Below are 24,004 nucleotides of genomic sequence, written 5' to 3' on the forward strand. Positions count from 1 at the left end.
AATTCAGGTGGTGATGGAACCTAATTTCTCCAGGTAAGTGAGCCAACTTCCGTTTCCTGCAGTAAGTATGGTCTACGGATTAAAGCCACAATGGTGTACAGTAGACGTTCTGTAATGAATACAGCATTCAGCAGGCAGACAGGTACCCTTTAGACTTGGCACTGACATTCCTAGAACTCCTTCCTGACTAAAGAGCTCAGGGAGAACCTGCTCCTAACTGCTAACTGCCACCTCCCCCACAGCATGAGCCAAAGGATGCAGAAACTAGAGACCCCCCCCCTCCTGTCTGCGTCATTTCCCGTGTCCTTACGGCCACTGGGAAATAAGGATTAACCAGGGCTTTCTCATTTCTAGCATCAGAGGGTAATAACCCGCCCTGAATAGTCATTTACAAACTACTCCAGATAAAGTCATTTCATGCCAAAGCCTCACATTCTTGCTGAAACCCTCTTTTATTCTAAACCGAGGTGAACTATGTTTTGTGATTTCTTTCTTCTGAAGTCTCCACAAATTCAGGAAATTGGTGTCCCACAGGTCATGTTCACTGGCCCAACGATTAGAAAACATTCCTTTAGGAAATCCGTGGAAGTGGAGGGTATAAAACCACTGCCAAAAACAAATCCCCTCAACCGAAATGTCCCTTAGCAGAGCTGTTGTACAAATAAACTACAGCACATTTTCATAGCTCAAAATCAATTAATTGAACCATGTGTAAATTTTAAAGCTAATTTTTGAGCAAATAAGGCAAATGACAGTGATTTAAACTTTGAAAACATGCAAAACAGCACTAGGCACATGGATCTGTACACAGGTATCAGCTGTGTAACACAAATGCTAAGCCTCAACCTTACCACAGTGGCCTCATCTGGAGGAGGGAATGGGACCAGGGAGGGTACACAGGACCCTGCACCACACTCGTGCCTATACTTCTACTGAAAACGTCAGGGTGACAAAATGCTAGGGTTAACAGGAAGAGTACATGGGCTTTTGCCTCATGTACCGCGGTTTTCTGTTTGAAATATTCATGATTATTTTTAACGTTAAGGACTGAAAAGTAACAAAATTTTTTGAAAAATTTATTTGAAAGGCAGAATTACAGAGAGGAAGAGGTGGGGAGAGAGAGAAGAAAGAGAGGGAGAGAGAGGTCTTCCATCTGCTGGTTCAACTCCCCAAATGGCTGCAACAGCCAGAGCTGTGCCGATCCAAAACCAGGAGCCAGGAGTTTCTTCCAGGTCTCCCACACCGGTACACAGGCCCAAGGAGTTGGGCCAAAATCTGTACATATCAATGGCAGAGAAGTCCAGAGGCAAATTTATAGTCTAACATGATTTAGAAAACAAGAACTGAAAATAAGGTAAATTTTACATTCAAGTTGACAATGAGGAAAACAAACCCAAAGGCAGCAAAAAGGATGAAAAACTTAAACATAAGTTGAATACACAATAGTTAAAAAAATGATAAAAAAGGCTGACCAAGATGCCAGACATAATTAGTTAAAACCTGTTAGAATAAAACATAGACTTAAAAACTGTTATTTCTATCAAGAATAAACCCACTCAAGCCTGGATGCCTTGCCCGCTGTCCCCTCCCTCCAGGAAACTTGGTTTGATCACAGCGAACCCACGTCCACCTCTCTCTTCCACAGCTCCCACTTCCTCTGCAGAGACCAGCAAGTCTGCTCCCACCCACACGCTGCCTTCCCCTCTTCCTGTGAGCCTTCCCACCCACAGTAACGTTCTCAGATGCCTGCCACATTGAGTGACAAGTGGAGTTCCTGGAGTCGGATGACACTGGGTCCTTCTCCTGGGAGCTGACAACACCCTGGAAGAGGGGCGCGGTGGGGAAAGATGGCACAGGGCGGCTAGTGCGGCGGCCTTGCATTGTCTGGTACAACTAAGCGATCAGGAACCTTTCACTGAAAACCGAGTGGACTCAGAGCAAGCTGCTATCTTTGGATATACGAACAACACTGTGGGAAAGTGAGGCGCGTTCTGGGCTGAGGACATAGGAGGGATGGATACAAGCACCAGGGAGACAAGTCCTTCTAACAAAGGGGCTTCCACAAGTTCATGGAAAATGTGCAGTGTGAAAAAAGCTGCATGGGCTTCAGCTTTTTAGAATCAAAATAAACTTCTAGTTCCATTTTTCCGTCAGTTCTTTGAAGTACCTTCAATGATAATTCCAGATAAAAGCCACTAACGACAAACAGCTGTCCCAAGTTGGAACCGGCGATGCTGTGAGCTACCTGCTCCTTCAGAAGCAAAGAAAAAGCACTGTGTGGGTGGGATGCGGAGGGCGGTCAGAAACACAGGAGACAGACTGTGTCCCCGGGGTTTCCTTTTCTAAAATATCCACACAGGGAAGTTAAAACACAACTGCACATTTCTATATTTGTATATTTTAGAAAGAATTAGACAATTCTTATGAGGGACTTGGCTCTGACGGGAGTAGGAGGAAGAGCTTTCATTTTTGTTCTATCAGCACTAAAGCAGCTGAAGCCAGGATGTCTTAGCCACCGTCACCTACCCCCAGGAACCTGTCAGCACGGCCACGGCAAAGTCAAGGGCAGCCCCAAACCCTTCCAAACACGAAGAGGGCTGCTCGTGGTTTGACGGCAGGTGTCAGCAGCTTCACGGGCCATGGCAGAGGGAAAAGGACAGAGGCTGACGTCACCCTGTCTGGACTGCAGATCAACTTTCCAGGGATTTTTTGAACGCACCCAGGTCAGGCATGAGCGCCACTAAGGCCCCACGCCCGTCAACACGGGTCTGAGCGGCCTGACCCACCTGTCCCTGTCCACCTCAGAAATACTAGCTGCCGTGTATGCTATGAGGTGGCGAAGTTAGGAGGCAGCACATTAGTGAATTCGCAGGCCCTAATAATGAATTCCATCCATTCTTTCATTAAAGCATCAGAGGACAATTAAATGTCAGGCATTTTCTTTGGGTTAGAGACACAGCAAAGACCCAAAGAGACAAATCATGCACTCACAGGGCGGACTTTCTGTTGGGGACAGGAGTAACCAAGTGTGTATGAGAAACTCCTTCACGTCACAGACGGCAACTACAGCGGGACAGAAAGGGCAGGGAGGACGGTGGACGGGCAGGAAAGCTCCCTGAGAAGGGCTAACAGGGAGCAGATCCAGGTCAACCGCCGCCAAGAGACGGCAGCCCCGCAGAGAGCAGATGCGCCTGGGGAGGCCCACTGCCACGCTGAGCCGCAGCCAAGGCTTCTGGGAGCCCTAACAGGTACTTGGATACGCAATGGCACAAGAAACCTGTTAATAATTTTTTTAAAAAGGGAACTTTAAACAAACAAGGTAACAGATGTTAACTGTGTAACACATTGCTTGAAAGAGGAAACTGAAAAGTCAATCATTACTTCAGAAATAACAGTCATAGCAAAAATGAAGTCATCTTCCTCTTTGAAGTGCAGGTCTGAAGCCCTAACTGCTTACACTTCCTGTAACCCACAGTGCACCTGGGATCCATCTACCCCGCACAGAACCAGAGAAGACCCCAAGCTCCAGTCAGAAGCACCATGCCGGAACGAGGCCATCCTATCGTGTTCCACGGCTGCCGTAACTATGTAACTACGTTCTAGATTAACCTTGGTCTGTAGTAAAACAAAACGCATTAAAGCTCAGTGCAAACCACAGGAAGTCAAGTTTGAATAATAAGCATCCCTTTATTTGCTGATGCCATTACAAAAACAGGTTACATTAGCAACAAAACAGTGTTTTCTTGAGTTGAAGTCAGAGGCAGTTACTCCCCAAAATGTTAAGTGAAACAGTGTACAACATCAGTATTAAAATGTGAAATTTTACATTGTCTTTACCACTTGGATCATCTGAACAATTTTATTGAGCAAAATAAAAGATTACATGTTTATTTTATCTTCAGGAATGTAAAGGTCTAATTATTCAAACAGTTTTTATTATAAAACTAAACTCTGAAGGTGTCTACAGAGTTGGCTTCTTTTATTTTTCTCTCTTTAAATCAGTAGTCTAACAAGGATTAGAAAAGACAAAACTCTGTTCAGTGTTTCTGACAAAGTAGAAAGGGTGAAAACATAAATAAGGCTTTAATTTGGCAAAATATAATACAATGCCTTCTGTTATCCTTGAATGAACAGTTTTCCCAATTACTTCATTCTGTAAAAGACGAGAAAGAAATCCATTTTAACAACAGGGCAACAAAAGGCAACCAGAAGACATCTGTCTTGTATTTACCCCGTCTGCCCAAGCACGGCCCTTTCAACTATACACCACGTGATTCACACTAATGCTAATCAAAACGATAAAAACCTCAGGATTCAGAACAAAGTTTGCAGGCAGACATTTCACAGGCCTATGTATTTATTTGATAGGCAGAGTGACAGACACCGAGAGGTCTTCCAACCACTGGCTCACTCCCCAAATGGCCCCAACAGCCAGGGCCGGGCCAGGCCAAAGTCAGAAGCCTGGAACTCCATCCTGGTCTCCCATGGAGGTGCAAGAGGCCCAGCACTTCAGCCATTCTCTGCTGCTTTCCCAGGTGCACTAATGAGGAGCTGGGTGAGAAGCAGAGCAGCGGGGGTTCAGACTAGCACTCAGATACGGATGCTTCTGCGCCCCAACACCAGCCCTCTAGGCACCGCCTACTCCAGAGCACGGAAAGCTAAGGTGAGAGCACCGGAAGAGCAAGGGGCTGAAACTGACAACTCTCCGCCCATGAGGAATCTACGTGGGATTTTCTGAAATCATACAAAGATTTCCAAGTCAGATGACTAAAAAATTAAATTTTAAAAGTCATGAGAGAGAGAGAGTAAAAGGTCTTCAGCAAATGCAACATGTAAATTTTGCTTTGGGTACTGGTTGGGGGACAATAACCAAAATGCTATTCTGGCTGCAACTGAAGACACCTGAATGTGAGCTTAACACTGGATATAAGAACACGCCAGGCTTGGAAGAGAACACCCTGGTTCTCAGGAGATGCATACTGAAGTGCTCAGGGGTGACAGGCCATGATGACTGAAACTCACTTTCAAATGCTTAACGTCAACAAAACACAGATGGATGTACATAGAGATAAAGTGGATATAAGATTTGATAGATGTTCACACTATTCTGTTGCCTGTTTTTAACATTTCAGTGGTAGAGAGACAGTGACAGGAAATTCTTCCATTGACTGCTTCACTTCCCAGCTATCCACAAAGGCTGGGAGAACTGAGGGGACTGAGACCAGAAGCTCAAACTCAATCCAGGTCTCCCACATGAGTGGCAGCAACCCAAGTCCTTGAGCCATCACCAGACTCCCAGGGTCCACAGCAGCAGGAAGCTGGAATAAGATGGGGACTGAATCCAGGCAGTCAGATGTGAAACACAGCTGTCCCAAAGGGCAGCTTAATAACTAGCCCCAAAGTCTGCCCCTATTCTTTTAATTTTATGTGTGAAGTTTTTCATGATAAAGAGCAGAGAGGAAAAGAAACAATTAGAAGGTTAAAAAGCAAAGTGAGCACCAACTGTTGTTGATCAGAGGCCTACACAGCCTTCACTAGACCCTGACGTGCCACAGAAAAACGTGCCACTGCAAAAACGAAAGCCTGCTTGCGCGAAAGCCAGCATGGGGCACAGAGATAAAAGCTCCTTCCACCTGGCGTACTAACTCCTGTGCTTCAGCAGCACCACAAGAGGACTTCTTCTTTGAGAAACACAAGACTACTTCTACTTCTCAAAGCAGCAGGGAGAGTTCGTGCACAGACATGTGCAAACACACACACACACACACACACACCTTCATCTCAATTTTCTACACATACTATTGCAGGTCTCCCCAACTCATCACTGACAAACCAAGTACCAATTTAAGGAAAAAGTCAGATTTAACCAGAGAAACTCCTAAGATGCTGGCACCAAGGAATCAGAATGAGGAGTAAAGAAAGCAGAGACACAAGGAACCGGGGAACAGAGCACCTGAATCAGGGAGGAGAAAAGCAGAAATAAGGAGCCAGGCCCTGGACCAGACCACCTTTATTTAAATTCCAGCTTCCCCCGGCTAGCGGAGGGCAAGGTGCAGAGTCTCCCTGGGTCTGCTGTACCACAGGAATAAAATCTAACCACCATCTAGTGCTCAGAGGAGTTCCCAGATGTTGGAAGCACGCTTAGGCACACTCATCCAGGGCAGCTACGACTATCCACCTTTCACAGGACTCCACAAGCTGGTTCCAACAGGAGGGAAACTGGGATAGTGAAGTCTCCTGATTCGGTCAGAAACACACCTACAACACCCAGAGAGCAGGCCAGTGAACAGGAAAAATCAGTATCTGGGAACAAAAGCAGCACACTGTAAGCATCAGTGTTGCGAACCCACACACAAGTCATCTTAATCAATTCCGTCACTTCCCAAAAAGGAGAGAGGGAGGTGGCAGCCTTTCTGTATAGGTGTGGGCTGAGCAGGAAATGGAAAAGACAACCTCCAAAGGGAAAGAAGGGCAAAGATTTTTACAAGTTAGGGATATACACTAAATACATCTGACCCCTGCAGCTCTCAGAAATTCCAAGTAGTGTATATCTGGACTTAGAAAATCTAAATTACTGCAGAGTCATTTTTCATTTTAAAATAACAGCTTCCCTTTATTGAACATGCACAGAACAATCTTGAATAAGTCATGTTTATTTGTAGTGCATATTGAACAAGGCTTCTTTGCATTCAGTGTTGTAGCATAGCAGATTAAGCCAATGCCTGTGAGGCTGGCATCCTATATGGGCACCAGTTCAAGTTCTGGCTAATCCACTTCCAATTCAGCATCCTGCTAATGTGCCTGGGAAAGCAGTGGAAGATGGCCCAAATGCTTGGGCCCCTGTACATATACGGGAGACCCGAAGAAGCTCCTGACTCCTGGCTTCAGCCAGGCAAAGTACAGGCTATTGCAGCCTATTGGGGAGTGACCCAGTGGATGGAAGATACCTCTCTCTCTCATTCGCTAACTCTTTCAGATAAACAAATAGAATCCTTTAAAAAAAAAAAAAAGTTTCTTGACATCAGATATTAATTAACCTGTTATCTACATTATGATGATTAAAATATTTACATTTTCAGGGCCCGCATTTTGGTACAAGCAGCTTGGGATGCTGGCATCCTGTAACAGAGTGCTAATTCTAGTCTTCTGATCCAGCTCCCTCCTTTTGCATACCCTTGGAGGCGGCCGGTGATGGCTCAAGTATTTGGGTCTCTGCTACCCACATGAGAGACCTAGATGGAGTTCTAGGCTCCTGGCTTCAGCTTGGCCCAGCCTGCCTGTGACAGACATTTAGGGGACTGAACTAATGGATGGGATCTCCCTCTATGTCTCTCTCTGCCTTTCAAATAAATAACCCTACCCACCCTAAAAAAAAAAAAAAAACCTACTATCTTCAATTTAATCATCTGATAGCAGCTTTAAGAGCGCACACCAGAGGGTGAATACATTGCGCAAAAGTGTCAGCTGAGGGTGAGGTCAACTTTTCAAGGGTAAGGAGTGACCACTGTCAATACTGGCTTGAACCTAAGGGAGGAGAGAGCTCACAAGTGCCTGGCGGAGCTCTGGTCTCATACCATCCATGAGGCACTAAGCCAGCCATTCTTCCGTTCACCAAGTTTGGATCTATATTCATCAGCTGACAAAAGAATGCTGCATTTTCACTTAGGGAAGCTGCTTGCCAACCAGCTAGGTCATCAGGGCAGATGTGTTTATTTTAATAAGTTACTTTGATTTTATAAATCAGGAATAAAAATGTGGTGTTATCAATGTTAAGCGTAAGTCTCCAATGCAAATACCATTAAAGTGAACATGAAAACATGCAAGTCAAAATGGTTCACAAGACTTAACATGAATGGACCATCACAGCAAGAAAAGAAAATACTACGAGATGCTGACGAGAGAATCCTGAGGACATCTGAAGTCAAGGGGCCTCCTCATTGTTTCAGCTCTGTGGAAACAAAGCTGCTGACTAACTTCAGCACGCATGCTAACCTATTTCCCAACTACCTTCGGTCTCATTACAGGCTCGGTATCTCCTGTCTGAAATGCCTGGGAGCAGAAGTGTTTCAAATTTCAGAACTTTTTCAGACTTTGGAATATTTCCACAGAGTTTACCAGTTGAGCAACCCTAATCCAAAAACCTGAAATCCAAAAAGCTTCAAAATCTAAACCTCTCTGAGCATCACCTCAGTGTTCAATGTTTCAGATTCTGGAGCATTTGAATTTCAGATCTTTGGTTTCAGGACAATCAACCTGCCAATGTAAAAGAAGGGCCTGTATTAGATACAGCAATTAGGAAATCACTAGTGACATCAGCAAAATTGGTTTCACTGGAATGAATATCAGAAAGAGAAGCCATTCTGCCGTGGACAAGGGAACTAATAGCAAGTAAAGAAACAGATACTATGAGAATAGTTTCTTATTTTAAGATCTTTGTTAAGTAGAGATGTAAAAACTTAAGAAGGCAACCTGCAATTAGTACACAGAGTCAGTGAGACATCTCAACATCAAGAATGTATGGAGAAAGAGACTGAAGTTATGGGGAAGTGAGACAGAAGCACTTCTCCATGAAGCAAGGCTATTTCCTAATGTGGAAGAGGAAAAAAAAAATGCAGGACAAAACATTGAGACAAGGTCTAATTACTTTTGCTGTACATAAAAAATGAGCTGGTTTTATTATTTAGAAAGATTTCTTAAAGGTAACTGACAAAAATAAGCATTTTAAATGAAAGCACAGGCCAGAGAGTAGTCATTGTGCAAAAGCTAGACAACTATGGTCTGGGCCATCAACATGGTCCACCCCAACTTTTCCCAGATGCTGATCCAGTCCCTGGAACATCTGTAGCTTTTACAGTGCTATACATGGGGCTGAAAGGGCAGTTCCATGACAAGCTGCCCCTTTGGGTATCTAGGATTCCATGCTAATTTTAAAGCAAACAGCTTCAAAAGAAGAATACCAAGTATGCAATGTGAACTCAAATACTATAATTATCCTAAGTACTATGACTTAAGTCACACATAAAATAGGTAAAACCCATATAACAAAACAAACATAACCCTACATTCACCAGTTAGAATACAAGTTATTTTTAAATGCTAAGAAATGCAACCTTTCAAGGTTATATGAGTAATAAGAACTTATAACATGACTTAGTTAATAACAGGTTTATTTAGCTTCAATTGAAGACTCGTTTCAGGAATAAAGAAGATATTTCTTAGATGATCTTCAAAAGCAAACTTTTTTATTGAAGAAACATAGGGAAATAGGTTTAATTCTTAGTATTAACTAAAAAGAAGTAATAAATTACAAATCTTCTTTGCCACAAACAGGCTTTTTCTGATAAGGACCACTTGGATTAAACAGAAGCTTCTGGTAAATAAGGGAACCATCACAAAACAGAATACTGATGTTATGAACGCAAACACCCCTCCAAGGATTGTAAATGCTGTGGCTCCTGGTAGCAGTGCCAAAACAGATAAAATGACCAAGAATCCAGCCTCCAATTCAATGAAACTGTGATGGCGTGATTTTCAGTTTAACAATCTCACCTCAGTAAAAATGTTACCATCATTTTATTTTACCAAATCATGAGAGAGAGGTGAAGAAGGGGGGAGAGGGAGGGAGGGAAAGAGAGAGAGAAAAAGAGATCACATAAATATTTTACCTGAACAAAGATCAGAATAAACTAACCAAGTAGCTGCGGCAATGAAAACACCCAGGTAGCCAAGTCATAAGGCGATCTGTTTGATTAAAAGGTTAAAGTAGGCAAAGGTGAAGGTTGCTCCCCACTATGAGCTACAATACCTTTGAAATACGCACAACATAGAAAGATAACTGAAAAAGCTAAAGGCTGTCATCTGACTGGAAGTTGCGAAAGAAAGGAATATTTCCTCTAGTGAAATAAGAGCTTCTTTTAATTAAGGGAAACATACATCTCTCTCTCTCCCTCTCTCCCCCCAGCACCCACCAATAGCAACACTTCGGTTGTCCTCACCAGCACACCTGGTCATGCTACTTCTCCTTTGTGAGCTGTTGGTTTACTGTCTGAAGCAACTGCTGTAGCTGTGTCACGATCTGATTTAGACTTACGGACATTGTCTCCTTCTCAGAAGACTCCTGAAAAGGAGACGGAAATGATGAGAAACTCCAAACATAAGGAAGAGGAATTTGCAACCAAAAACAGAAAATACAAAGCTCAAAAACAATATAACATCAAAAATTAGCAAAAACCACAGAGAAGCACTGTTTGCTAACTAGAGGTACAAACTTTCTAGCAACAAAGGAAACTATACTACAGGGGACTGGCACTGTGGTGTGGTGGGTTAAGCCACCACCTGTGACTCCAGCATCCCATATGGGTGCCAGTTTGAGACGTGGCTGCTCCACTTCCAGTCCAGCTCCCTGCTGATGGCCTGGGATAGCAGCAGAGGATGGTCCAGGTGCTTGGGTCCCTGAAACCACGTGGGAGATCAGGAAGAAGCTCCTGCCTCCTAGCTTCAGCTTGGCCAAGGCCTGGCAATTGCAGCCTTTTGGGGAGCGAACCAGTGGATAGAACTCTCTTTCTCTGTAACTCTGGTTTCATATAAATAAATGAATTTTGTTTTAAAAAAGACTGTACTATAACTGTTGTCATTTGGCCACGAAGGGAGAAATCTAAAACCTACAAGTATCAGAAATATGCCAATTTTTCCTTTAAAAAAAAACTTGCACAGCAAAGAGTACACTATAACAATAAAAGTCAGAAGAGCAAGTACTTAGCCTAGCATTTAAGATGCTTGCAACCCACATCAGAGTACCTGGGTTCAGTACTCAGCTCTAACTTCTGACTCCAGCCTGCTGCCAATGCAGGCCCTGGGAGGCAGCAGGTGATGACTCAAGTAACTGGGTTTCTGCCACCCCAAGGGGGACCTGCATTCAGTTCCTAGCTCCCAGCCTGGGCCCTGGCCCAGTACCTGACATCACAGCATCTGGGGAGTAAACGAGAGGATGAGAGCTCTTTCCATCTCTCCTTCCCAATTAAAATATATATATATAAAAAAAAAAAAAAAAGAAGAAGAAGAAGAAGAAGAACTCTTGCTCTTTCTCAATTAAATTTTTTTTAAAAAAAGGTGAAATAGTTAACATACTATACTAAGTGCCAAGTATAAGTATCTTATAAGTTGGCTCATTTATTCCTTTCAACAGCCCTACAAGACAGGTACTTCTACCACTGCCTTTTACAGATGGGGCAACTAAAGCATGGAGCAGTTACAGAATTTGCCCAAAGTCACACAGCTACTAACTGGCAGGCCAGGATGCAGACGTGTAGTCTATCTCCAGAGTCCACACTCACAAACACTATGCCATAATACCTCTCCACACAAAAATCTTAAAATCTACACAAAGTGAAAAGAACCTCCATAAAACACTGCATTGTAAAGATGAAATGTCTTGAAGATAACTTTCGTTAAGGGTGCAACATAACTGACACGAAGCACATTCTTTCCCAGAGTTTGATGGTGTTTGTGTGTATGTGTCTGCAACACATATATATATGTTTTACATATATAAAATTTATTCTTCACTTTACAAGGTAATTAGTCCAGAGATTCAAAGCTAAATAAGATGCATACCATTTCTGGGGAAATATCACTGTTCCCAATAACTGTAGTGTCTTCAGCAACTTTCACTATTTTTGACTGGATCAGCTCCAGTGACTGTTGGGCCTGAACAGAAAGCAATATAATAGCTACTAAATAAAATATCTGGTAAATCAAAGTACACACAGTGGCTTTAGTACATATTTGATTAAGATCAAAGTTCCTCTCAAAATTAAAGGCTTTTTCTCCAAATTGAAAAAGCTTCTTCCCCCATCAGATTAAACAAAAACAAACATAAGCTCACTTTTTAAAAAGTTCAAATAATACAGAAATTGTATACCACAGTTGGTATTTAGATCAATACTGGTCTAGACCAGGGGTCAGCCAAATGTGGCCTCAGCCTGGGTACTCACAGCTCACAGTTTTTTACATCTTTAAATATTTATGTTAAAATAAAGAAACACACAAGAATATCCAAAAGAGACTCCATGTTGCCCACAAACCCTAAAACAGTCTGTGGGTTTGCTGACCCCTACTCCCTCTCTGTTCATATCACGTGCTTATAGAAAATCAGCGAAAACTTCACAGAAATAGGCCTTAACATAATGCTCTTTCATATTTGGCTCTTTTACAAAGTATTTTGCTAACCTTTTCAGTCAATAAATATTCATATGCATTTCACACTGAATGTCACACAGTATTTCTAGTGTGTAGATATGGGACAGTTAACTTTTGCCTATCATTGCCATTTTAGCAATCATAAATAACATCACATGTCTACATCTTTGAGCTTCTGTTTTATATCCTTTGTACTGTGAGAAACTACATTGCTAAGCTAAAATTGCAAGCTTTGTATTTTAATCCAGAGGTCAAAAATTTAAACGAACTATTAAGGTAACTGATTTGTTCAGCTTCTGACAGTATACAATATATATTAAAATGTTAGACTCGGAAACAAGCTTCCCAAGTTCACATTTACAGTAAAATAATTGGAAGTACTTCTTTATTCCTAGATTTCTGTATAATAATAGTTATAAGCTCTTAGCACCAGAACCAACAAAAATATTTCTTTTAATTTTTCAAAAGGCGATTTTTTTTAAAGCAGAATACTTTTTTTTTTAACTGAATCAGTCTGTTTATTCTTTTGGTAACCTCTTCCAGTTAGCTACCTCCATTGTAGGTGATGCACTGTGTTAAGACTCCACTTCAAATGTTGGCACTGCTATGAGCATGGTTTTCCCCTTTACTGCATGTAATTCAGAATTAAGCTTTGGATTCCCAGTTTTCCATTCCAGTCCCACCAGTTTTCACTGTAGAAGTTATCTAAGACAGTCTTATACTTTCTAGTAGTTGTCTATAAATCAGGCTTTAGCTTCTCCAGGAACACTACAGGATGGATTTAGCTTAAATGTACATTAAACTAACAGGCATTCTCTCAAATGAGAACAAAATACTTTTAAAAATTAATTTAGGAGGCCGGCACTGTGGCAGAGCAGGTAAAGCTGTCACCTGTGATGCCGGCATCCCATGTGGGTGCTGGTTCCTGTTCTGGTTGCTCCACTTCCAATCCAGTTCCCTGCTACTAGCCTGAGAAAGCAGCGGAGACCTGAAGAAGCTCCTGGTTCCTAGATTCAGCCTGGCCCAGCCCTGGCCATTGTGGCCATCTGGAGAGTGAACCAGCGGACAGACGATATCTCTCTCTTTCAAAAGAAATAAATCTTTTAAAAAAAATTATTAAAATATCGAATATTACAAAGTGTGACAGTCTATACTAGCGAGAATAGACAGATACAGGTACCCTCATTCCATGTGTAGTGTAGTGAATGCTGGACTCCCCCACAAGACTAGCACAGCTCTAAGGCAGCTGAGACATAAGCACACATGAATAACACTACTAAAATATCTCCAAACAATACCACAAACAAGTAACTTGTCAACTTAAAGCACAGGATAAGACATGCAATCCTAAATGTCATCCATTTGTATATGAGATTATAAGAAAAGTTATCTATTCAAACAAGAAAATGAAAAGGAACACACTAAAACACTAGACACTTACATACTTGTTGGTTTCTAATAAAGCATTCTTTGTGAGTGGCTATACAATCAGACCTTAATTTAACCAAGTTTTCAAAAATAATTCCAATTAAATTTAAAATTTTACTCTATACTCTATAAAATAATTATATAAATTGGATGATGATGTAAATTAAGAATGGAAAAACAAGTCAAGAAGTTTAGTTCTAAAAAACTGTAACAACCTGCCTAAATTTATAAGCAAGTTAACAGAATGATGCAAAATGACTGGAGGCACACACAGGCCCAGGACATGGCAGCTCTAGGACAAGTTAGTGTCATACCTTATACAAATCACCAGCTACTTTCTTTCTTTCATTTTGCTCAGTTTTAAGTTTTGTGTGTGTTTCATTTAACTGTGTCTTCAACTGTAAAAATAAAACAACACCACAATTAACTTCATTTGCATCCTTCAATTATGCTGACACTTCTAGAACTGAAGAATGAATGTAAAAGAATGAAATCACCAACAGTTACTATGCACAGGAGATTAGCCAATATGCTGCACCAGATATATAGAAAAGCTAAGCAGTGGAGTTCCCATCTGTAAAGCTAAAGGTAAGAAAGGCTTCAGAAATGAACTAGAGTTTACAGCAGAAAACTGCAAATGTAAAAACAAAACCATCAAAACCTAGTAAACTGCCTCGAAAAATAAACCACTATTCATAAAATAGTTATTGAAATTATTCCAAATCAAAAGGAAAGCAAATTTTACCAATTAATAAAATTGGTTCTTAAAGTATTTCTTTATACATTTCAATTAAAAGAGTCAATTCTGTGATGTTTTAAAAGACATTTAACAGGATAAAGCAAGTACAGTGAAAGTCCACACTGGCCTAACTTACACCAATAAGAAATGTCTTAAGATAGCCCTCTCAAGGGCTGGCGCTACGGCGCCGTTGATTAGGCACCACCTGTGGCACCAACATCCCATATGGACACTGGTTCGAGTCTCCGCTGCATCACTTCCAATCCACTTCCCTGCTAATGAGCCTGGGAAAGCAGCAGATGATGTCCCAAGTGCTTGGCCCTGCACCCACATGGGAGACCCAAAGGAAGCTCCCAGCTCCTGGCTTCACATCAGCCCAACTCCAGCAGCTGTGGCCATTTGGGAAGTGAACCAGGGACAGAAGACCTTTCTCTTTGTGTCTCCCTCCCTCTGTGACTCTGCCTCTCAAATAAATGAATAAATCTTAAAAAAAAAAAAAAAAGACTTCTCAATGACCAATTTATCAGTTACAAAGCTTATATAAAACTCTGGGGCCAATATATAATGCCTCTTTGGAAATCGTTCCAATTGAATAGAAATAAGGAAAAAGACTATATTGCCCCAAAAAACACTTTTTTGTATTCAACTCATCAACTGTTTTTGCCTTCCACCCTCCATGGTATGATTTTCCAAACAGTTCTGGAGATCCAAAATGGGAAAATATAAGATTTAAAATTGAAGGAAGATTTAATAGGGGGCATTCCACTTGGAAATTATTTGACAAACTCAATTTAAATACCCCAATAGTAGTTCAATACTTTATGTCAAAGAGGTGAATCTTTTGGCCCAAGAACGCACAAAGCATGTATAGGCAAACAAAATTATTTTACCTTAAAATGTGGTAACAACTATTCTGAGCAAAGGAACAGACTAAAATAAAGATTCCAAACTCAAGACAAAAAACCTCCAAAACAACCAACCCAAACAATTACCACTCAAAATGGTCTCTTCCCAGAAACAGAAAACAAGATAGAGAATACGGGGCACAATCCTATGGGTTTGATGCTACTGCTGGGTCAGCCACTGAGCACCAGGGTCAAAAGTAAAATCTCCAACAGCTACTTTCAAATGACCTTTCATATTTGAGGGCAAGGACTTTCGGCCACGACATATCATAGGTCTGATCTGTGCAATGTACAGCAAACACAAAACGAGTCTTAAACAGCAATGTGAATGAATTCAATTAAAGCAAAGCACTAGTAAGTGAAACAATCACTTCATTTAAAAGAGAGGTGTGCGTACATGGTTCCATGTAGTACTACTCTAAATATTGATTCCTAATAAAGTCATTACCATAATACAGAAGACCAACCACCAACAAATGAGTAGTCTTCCTCAGTACATGCAGCAGTGTAATGAGAGACTCCAAATTGGGCAAGGTTAACTTGGAGTCAGGGGCAAATTTACATAATCTTCCTGGAGTTTATCTGGATATGTTTTAAAAATTTAATCCCATGCTTTAACAATTTTGTCACAGGAAGACATGACTGTATTTGAAACAGAACAAGGCAGCCATACCTGTCTAACAGCTAAGCCTGTCACAATCAGTGGAAAACTTAGGAACCATTAATACAGGATGATGTGTATCTTAAGACATTTAGCTAACTCCATAGGACTACCATGCTCTAAATAATATACTGATAAAGAATTTCACAAGTTTTTATTTATAACTTACAGAAAATCTACTGAAAATAACAAACAGGACTGGATTACTGCCCTTGAACAAAAAGTAGTATCTTTAGTCTTCAATACTCTCAGAAGTTAGGCCAATAAGAAGTCTGCACTGTGTGCAAATTTAAGGTTCACATCAAGAACCACCATGCTTCTGAACTTCTTCCCAAAGTATACTGCTGCTGACTCCAACAGATTCTCACCATAAATAGCTCTAATACTAAGTATGCTTTACAAATAACCTTCACAACTCAGCCTTTGTTTCTTTAGTCATTGAAAGTAATGCTGTTCAAGAAATAAGGCTTTATAAAACATAGGAAAAAAAATCTGAAAATCAAGAGCTGAAAGCCAAACATGCTATTGTTAAAAGCTAAGAAAAGAATCATCTTAGGAGTCAAGCAAAGACAGATCATCTCAGGAGTCATCAGAATATGAAGATTGTCTGAACTTACAAATGCCAAGCTAAGAAGGTTAGCAAGGAAACAGTTTGGATGGTTTCTCCACAGGTCAACACAAGTGTTTTCAGAGCCTACTTGATGCCCAGTGGAGAACAAGCTTCTTACCAAATTTAGCTCTTCATTCTGTCTTACTGCTTCAGAATATGAATCATCAAGTTTTTTCTGCAATTCAGTCAACAGATCTTTCAGCTGCAATGAAGTTTAGAGTTTAAAATTCATCTCCTTATGTTATTCCATGTTTTGTAGCTACTTGGACGCTCTGCCACAAATAGTTAATGTTGAACTACCTTATCACTGTTATAAACTTAATTTGAATTGAGAAGCAAGTGTGAAAAATTCTATTGTAAGTACCTCTCTGACTTCCGTAACATAGGTAGATCGTTCAATTTCTGCCTTCTCTAGCTCCATTTCCAAATGCTCTCGTTCTCTTCTTAGCTAGCAATGCAACAAAGAAGGAAAAGTTAACACATTTAAGATGTCCTTTCATGATGTTTGCCCAAAATGTAAAATTACAGCTTTATTATATTCCTAAGTATAGCAACTCAAACATTACATGAAATATTAAGGGCATAACTATATCACCAGATAAAAGTAATCTTAAAACACAGATCTTTAGACAATCCTTAATGCTAACATTGAGTTCATGCCAAATCAACAAATAACATACATTTTCAATATCTTTATTTTCTCTTCTTAATCGTTCTAGCTCTTGTTCTGATGATGTGAATGATGACTGCATCTGAAATGTGAAACAATTATATGACCAAGTAAAGTTATCAAGGATATTGAGTTTCTGCTTTGTAGAACTGTGAACCAATTAAGACACTTCAGGGGCAAAGCACTGTGGAAAACAGGTAAGTAGCCTCCTCCAGCACAAAAATCCCACACGGGTGCGGTTTGAGTCCCGGCTGCTCCTCTTCCAAACCAGCTCCCTGCTAATGGCCTGGGAAAAGCAGCAGAAGATGGCCCAAGTACTTGGGCCCCTGCCACCTATGTGGGAGACCCAGAAGAAGCACCTGGCTCCTGGATTCAGTCTCGCTCAGTGCCGACTATTGCAGTCCTCTGGGGAGTGTACCAGCAAGCAGATGGAAGATATTCTCTCTCTCTCTCTCTGTAACTGCGACTTTCAAATAAATAAATAAATAAATACACACACACGACATTTCAGAGATTTTCAATGTGTCTTAATAGAAATCATAAATTTTTTTTCAGATTTTATTTACTTATTTGAGAGGTAGAATTATAGAAAGAGAGAGGGAGAGAAAGGTCTTCCATCTGCTGGTTCACTCCCCAAATGGCTACAACAGCCAGAGCTGGGCCGATCCGAAGCCAGGAGCCAGGAGCTTCTTCCGGGTCTCCCAGGCCAGTATAGGGGTCCACACACTTGGGAAATCTACTGCTTTCCCAGGCCATAAGCAGAGAGCTGGAGTAAAGAGGAACAGCCAGGCCACAAATGGGCACCCACATGGGATGCCAGCATAGCCTACTACGTCGAAGTGCCAGCTCCTAGAAGTCATAAATTTTTAAAAGGCCTTAAAAATGATAGAATCCCATATAACTTGATAGAAACTGTGGTCAAAACTTACTTCATTTGCATGGTATTTTAATTAGGCATGCTTAAAGTGCATAATTTTTAATTAACAATTAACAGATAATCTCCTACATTTAATCACCAAAGGTATTAACATAAAGTACCAGTAGCCCTAAATTCTGCACAAATAGCCCAAGAAAGTAACAGATGGTACTGTTTACTACATTCAAGCAAATGGGAGAAAAATTAACACCACACAGTAACACTCAAGTCCCACAAACACAAAAATGTCTTAAGTTTTTCTTGAATACTGACAGGGATTAAATATCAATATTTTAATAACTAATTTTTGAACCCAGATTTTTAACCTATGTTATCATATATTAGTTCTAGAACTTACAGAGTACTTTATGTTCCATTAGCCATCCTCTAAAACTCAGTGGGTTTCGGCAGGGGAGGGGGTCCATCAGAATCGGCTCAGGGCCTCACTAAAGCAGACTGCTGCCTCCATCCCTGCTTCACTACCACTGCATTTCATTCCTAGGTGATGCGAAGAGGAACCTAGGTCCTCCACCTGGAGATCCACTGCTCCTAGCTCTTTTCAAAAATACCTGTTTAATAGTCTTTTGTGATTCGTCGACCTTAACTTTCCATTTATTTTCTTCTTGCTCCACACTTCTCTGAAGCTTCTGTAAAATTCCTTCCTACAGACAAAAGTATAGGTGTTCTGAAAAAATCATATTCTAATGCCACAATAAACTATTCAGGCCGGGAAGGAAATAGTTACTAATTTAAAAATAAAATAAAAATGTAGATTAAAAATCATTTCCTACTGTTTCTGCGAGTACGGATTTATATTTTTCACACTCTAGCTGTAACAATGTGTGCATTTCATCAGCTTCTTTCAACTTGTGCTCTAGAACCTGCAAAGAATGAAATCAAGTTCTATAATTTTTACCAGTAAGTTTGGTGCTTCAAATTTTTGCAACACTTAGTGGTTTATTATGATAAATAGTTCCAAAGTGTTTTATAATGGAACTCTAATTCTCAACCTTTCTAAGTAGCAATTAATCTCAATGATCTTTTTGGTCATTTGGCTTTTGCTAATTATGCTCTTACTAGAAAACATACTACACAATTTTGGAATAAACAGGTTTGTTACACAGTAGTCAGATGGTAAAATCAGAGCAGATCCCTGTGTGAAGGCCACAGTATCTATGCTACATGGGAAAAGGGGATTTTATTCACACCACTGAAGATATGGGAAATAATACTAATGAATTCTTCAACCTTACTAGCTAAGGATAATTAACAACCCAGTTTCTCAATAGTCTTAATGCTGTATCTGGGGAACCACCAGCAAACCAGTCAGTAACCTATTCTCAATTATCTTTACTTTTAAAGCTCAAGCTAAAAAGAGAGTATAGGATAATAAAACATAAGATACAGTTACAGAACTGGCAAGTACTAGCCATGCAGAAAATCAAATTGAAGTAGATTTACAGTATTCTAAAAATTTATATAAAATGAAATAATTTTATGCTTTCTCAAAAGATCACTATTTTACCAATAATATATCATATATCATTATCTTTCCCAAGCACATGAAAACAACTTGCAATTTACTTCTTGTTATTATGTTTGGTTAAAATACAGATAGCTCACTTCTTGAACTAACCTTAACCTCCTCTGAACCTGAAGATCCAGCTCCACATTCTTTTGCCTTCTTTTCAAATCCACGCAACCATTCACTGTAACTCTGTGGAAGAAAAAGTGAAAGCTGTCAATTTAAAAAAAAAAAAAAAAACTAAATGAAACAGATCATTCAAAATAACAAATTAGCCAATTATAAAAGAAACTTACATGCACATCACCACCCTGCCAGATATTTCAGAGAGCACTGTAACTGCTACATAAAGTGAACATAATTCAATTTTGAGAAACACTAAAAATATCTCTATGCTACCATCATCAAAGTAAAATCTTATTTATCCTGACTAAGAATACCAACAACTGAATGATGGACTCACAGGTAGAAGACCATATGTTCGAATATGGCATCTATAATCACTAGCACCAATCTTTAAAACACAGAAAACCAGAATGATTAATTTTTAAAACTTTCTCTAAAGCAAAATAGTTCTTGAAAACTAAATGTTTTCAATTCATAAACAAAGAGTCCAAGTGAAGACACTCTATTAAGATTTCAGATTTGAAGATGCCCTAAGAATTATTCATTCAAATTAGGAACTGCATATTAGGGGAGTCAACACTGTGACATAGTAGGTAAGCTACAGCCTGCAACTTCAGGTTGAAGTCCCAGATGGGCACTGGTTTGTGTCCTGGCTGCCATTTCCAATCTACCTCCCTAGTAATGGCCTGGGAAAAGCAGCAGAAGTGTTTGGGCTCCTGTTACCCATGCAGGAGACCTGGATGAAGCTCCTGGTTTCAGCCTGGCTCAGCACTAGAGGTTGCAGCCATCTAGGGAGTAAACCAGTAGTTGGATGGAAGATCTCTCTTTCTCTCTCCCTCTGAATTTCAAAATAAGTGAATCTTGGGACCAGCATTGTGAGACAGAGGGTTAAGCCACTATTTGTGACACTGGCATCCCATATGGGTGCCAGTTCAAGCCTCGGCTGCTCCACTTCCGATCCAGCTCCATGTTAATGTGCCTGTGAAGTCAGCAGATGATGGCACAAATTCTTGCCGCCGCCCCCCCCACCCCCATGTGGTAGACCCAAAGCTCCTAGCTCCTGCCTTTGACTCGGTCCAGCCCTGGTCATTGTCATCTGGAGAGTGAACCAGCAGATGGAAGATTTCTGTGGGTCTTTCCTTCCTCTCTGTAACTTTGCCTTTCAAATAAAATAAATAAATCTTTTTTTTAAAAAGTTAATCTTAAAGAAGTATTATGAATTATCTTAAAGGTCATGAGACATGATCTGCATATGCAAATATATACTTAAATAAATGCAACAAAAAATTTATGCTGACAGGTCAGCCAATGTAAATAATACATGCATTAATTATACTTTGTCATTATTCCAAATTCTAAACTGTTGAGGCTTCTTGAGTGAATTTCAAACTCCAATGAGGAGTATTTGTTCAATACTTTAAATATAATATCCTCTTCTTGCTCTTAGGTCTCTGATTTAGTTTAATTCAAGAAAAAAGAACTCACAAAATTTCTACTAACTCCTTATGGGGCTTTATCAAGATTCTCAAGGAAACAGTCAATATCAAATACGAATAAAAAACAGAATAGAGGTTGAGATCACTCCATAACACATATCTTTAGTATCCAATTAGCTTTCAAAGAGTCTTTTTTCACTAATGGTTCCTGGCTTAAGATCAGCCCAGCTCCAGCCATTGGGGCCATTTGGGAAGCGAACCAGCAGGTAGAAGACCTCTCTGTCTCTCTCTTACAAACACAGAGTTACAGAGAGATCTTCTATCCACTGGTTCACTCGCCAAACAGCCACAACAACCAGGGCTGGGCCAGGCCAAAGCCGAGAGCTTCTATCAGGTCTCCCACGTGGATGTATGGACCCAAGGACTTGAGTCATCCTCCCCTGCTTTCCCAGGCACATAAGCAGGGAGCTGGATCAGAAGTGGAGCAGCGGAGACTGGAACCAGCACCCATGTGGGAATGCCAACTCTGCAGGTGGAGGCTTAACATTCTACACCACAATGCTAGCTCTGAGTCTGTTCATTTTAGTATATGTACTGCTGAAGCAAGCACAATCCGTTCATTTTAAAAGAACTGCATTTTCATTAAGTTTGTGCTAAGACCTGTGGCCCCTTTGTGGTATGTTAAGCTACCACCTTCAGCACCAGCATCCCGTATGGGCACAGGTTGAAGTCCCGACTGCTCCACTTCTGATCCAGCTCCTTGCTGATGGCCTGGGAAAGCAGTGGAAGATGGCCCAAGTGCTTGGGTCCCAGGAACCACAAAGGAGACCTGGAAGAAGCTCCTGGCTTCATATCTGCCCAGCTCTGGCCATGAAGCCAACTGGAGAGTTGGAAGGCCTCCCTCTCTGTCTCTCGCTCTCTATTCATTCTGTTACATTTTCTCAGACTACACATACAACTGGACATTAAGTTTATTCACACCATCCCTGGAACCCACACCTGCAAAGCTAGATCTTAGAGAAAAAGCTGAGTCCAGGATTAGGGCATGGAATGTATACAATCCATCACGAGCATCTTGCGGTAATACAAAGCACAGAAGCTATCAAAGCTTCCCAATGTGTGTCCAAAGGACTGGGCCGGCAGCCTCAATAAGCTCCAATGGGCCTCCAGAAGGAAATGCATGATACCAACTATGGGATGGCCCTGCCCCCAGCTCACCCCACCCCAAACACCATGCCTGAATCTGTTCGGGTTTCTACCAATTACCAATTCATGGAATACACAAAGGATAAAGAAATATGCTGACACACCAAAGGGATGCAGTCAGTTAAATCCAAACTGCAGGAAACTGCTTCAGAGACCACCAGGTTTTAAAGAAAAGAAACAAAAACAAAGAAGTGCAGGGATGGGAGGAGGAGAAAAAAAGGAGAACCAAGAAAATAAAAAAGATCTAAATATCCAGTCACATGTCGACCTTATGAGTCCTGATTAAAACAAACTATATTAGGTTGTTATTACTTATAGAACATACATGACAACGGGAGAAATGCAAGCTTTAATGACAGATATGAGAGATATATGGAATATGTGCACTCTTCCCACTCTGTTTTTCCATAAATTTCTTGGCACCCCTACACACAAAATTAAGCATATTCTTTTAAATGCAATGTTAGTATTTTCTAAAGGAATTTTTATCTTTAAGAAAAAAGATTTATTTATCTATTTGAAAGAGAGAGGAAGAGTCAGAGAGGCAGAGAGAGAGAGATTAAAGAGAGATCAAGCTTGCATCTGCTGGTTCACTCCCCACATGGCCACAACAGAAGGCTGGGCCAGGCCAGTCAGGAGCTTCATCTGGGTCTCCCATCTGGGTGGCAAGGACCCACACACTTGGGCCATTCTCCACTGTCCTTCTCAGGCCATTAGCAGGGAGCTGGACTGGAAGCAGAACAGCCAGGACAGAACTGGCACTCATAGGAATTCTCACCTTTTAGAAATACATGCTGAGGGTGGGCATTTGGCACAGCCGTGAAAACATGGCTTGGGATGCTCAACTCCATATCAGAGAACTTACTGAGTCCTGGCTCCTCCTCTTCTGATCCACTTTCCAAACTAATCTGCACCATTTCAAGGCAGAGTGATGACTCAAGTAACTGACTCTCTGTCATCCATGTAGGAGACCAGAATGGAGCTCCTGACTCCTGACGCCAACCTGGCTCAGCCCCAAAGGGTGTTTGGGAAGAGAAATAGCAGAACTAGCTGTCTGTCTAGCTCTGTCTGCTTTTCAAATAAAAGAAAATTAATTTTACAAAGTTTTAAAGGAATATGTACTGGAATATTTACAGATGAGACACTGATGGTTGAGTTCTTCAAACTAAGCTAGAAAGCACATTACTGGTAGCACAGTAAGATTTTATGTGTTACACATTTCAGATACTAATAACTGCTTAAGTGGGATATCTTTATGCTATTCTACTTTGAGCCATTCTACAATTTTGCATTAAAATAAATAAAGACCTACCACTTTAGGAAACTCATATGCACACTCACTGGCTTTCTATGCCCTTAAGTATTTACTGTATCAATTCTTTTAACAAAAGTAACTTTTTTCTCCAACTTAAAAAATGTACAATCTTAAGTAAAGCACGTTGTTCTACATTATCTTCAGGACTTTTGCTTACAGAAGTTAACAGGCAACTAGAATCTTCAACTTTGAAATGTAAAGAAACTGATTTATAGCATCAAACGTACAAAGAAATAAAGTATTGCTAAAACTAAAAAGCAGTCACTTAA

At 40.7% G+C, this 24,004-nt stretch overlaps 1 protein-coding gene across 50 annotated transcripts in view; it reads right to left on the bottom strand.

Moving 5' to 3' along the window:
• Window positions 1-3,662: 3,662 nt before the first annotated feature.
• KTN1 (kinectin 1) overlaps window positions 3,663-24,004 on the bottom strand; it is a 120,556-nt gene continuing 100,214 nt past the window's right edge. For 8 of the 50 annotated variants that reach the window (XM_089309682.1, XM_089309684.1, XM_089309678.1 and 5 more), the window contains 9 exons: window positions 19,764-19,844; window positions 18,919-19,008; window positions 18,697-18,789; window positions 17,222-17,293; window positions 16,906-16,989; window positions 13,941-14,024; window positions 11,614-11,706; window positions 10,004-10,117; window positions 3,663-4,153 (listed from right to left, as the gene is read on the bottom strand). In XM_089309682.1, coding sequence (XP_089165808.1) covers window positions 10,013-10,117; window positions 11,614-11,706; window positions 13,941-14,024; window positions 16,906-16,989; window positions 17,222-17,293; window positions 18,697-18,789; window positions 18,919-19,008; window positions 19,764-19,844 — 702 coding nt within the window. In that variant the 3' untranslated portion in view covers window positions 3,663-4,153; window positions 10,004-10,012. Of the gene's footprint in view, window positions 4,154-9,968; window positions 10,118-11,613; window positions 11,707-13,940; window positions 14,025-16,659; window positions 16,744-16,905; window positions 16,990-17,221; window positions 17,294-18,696; window positions 18,790-18,918; window positions 19,009-19,763; window positions 19,845-24,004 lie in introns of all 50 variants that reach the window. The other 42 variants (XM_070053621.2, XM_051822910.3, XM_051822908.3 and 39 more) reach the window with 14 other exon arrangements.

Source organism: Oryctolagus cuniculus, chromosome 12 (assembly GCF_051225735.1).
Source record: "Oryctolagus cuniculus isolate XC-2025 breed Fujian yellow rabbit chromosome 12, ASM5122573v1, whole genome shotgun sequence".
NCBI lineage: Eukaryota > Metazoa > Chordata > Mammalia > Lagomorpha > Leporidae > Oryctolagus > Oryctolagus cuniculus.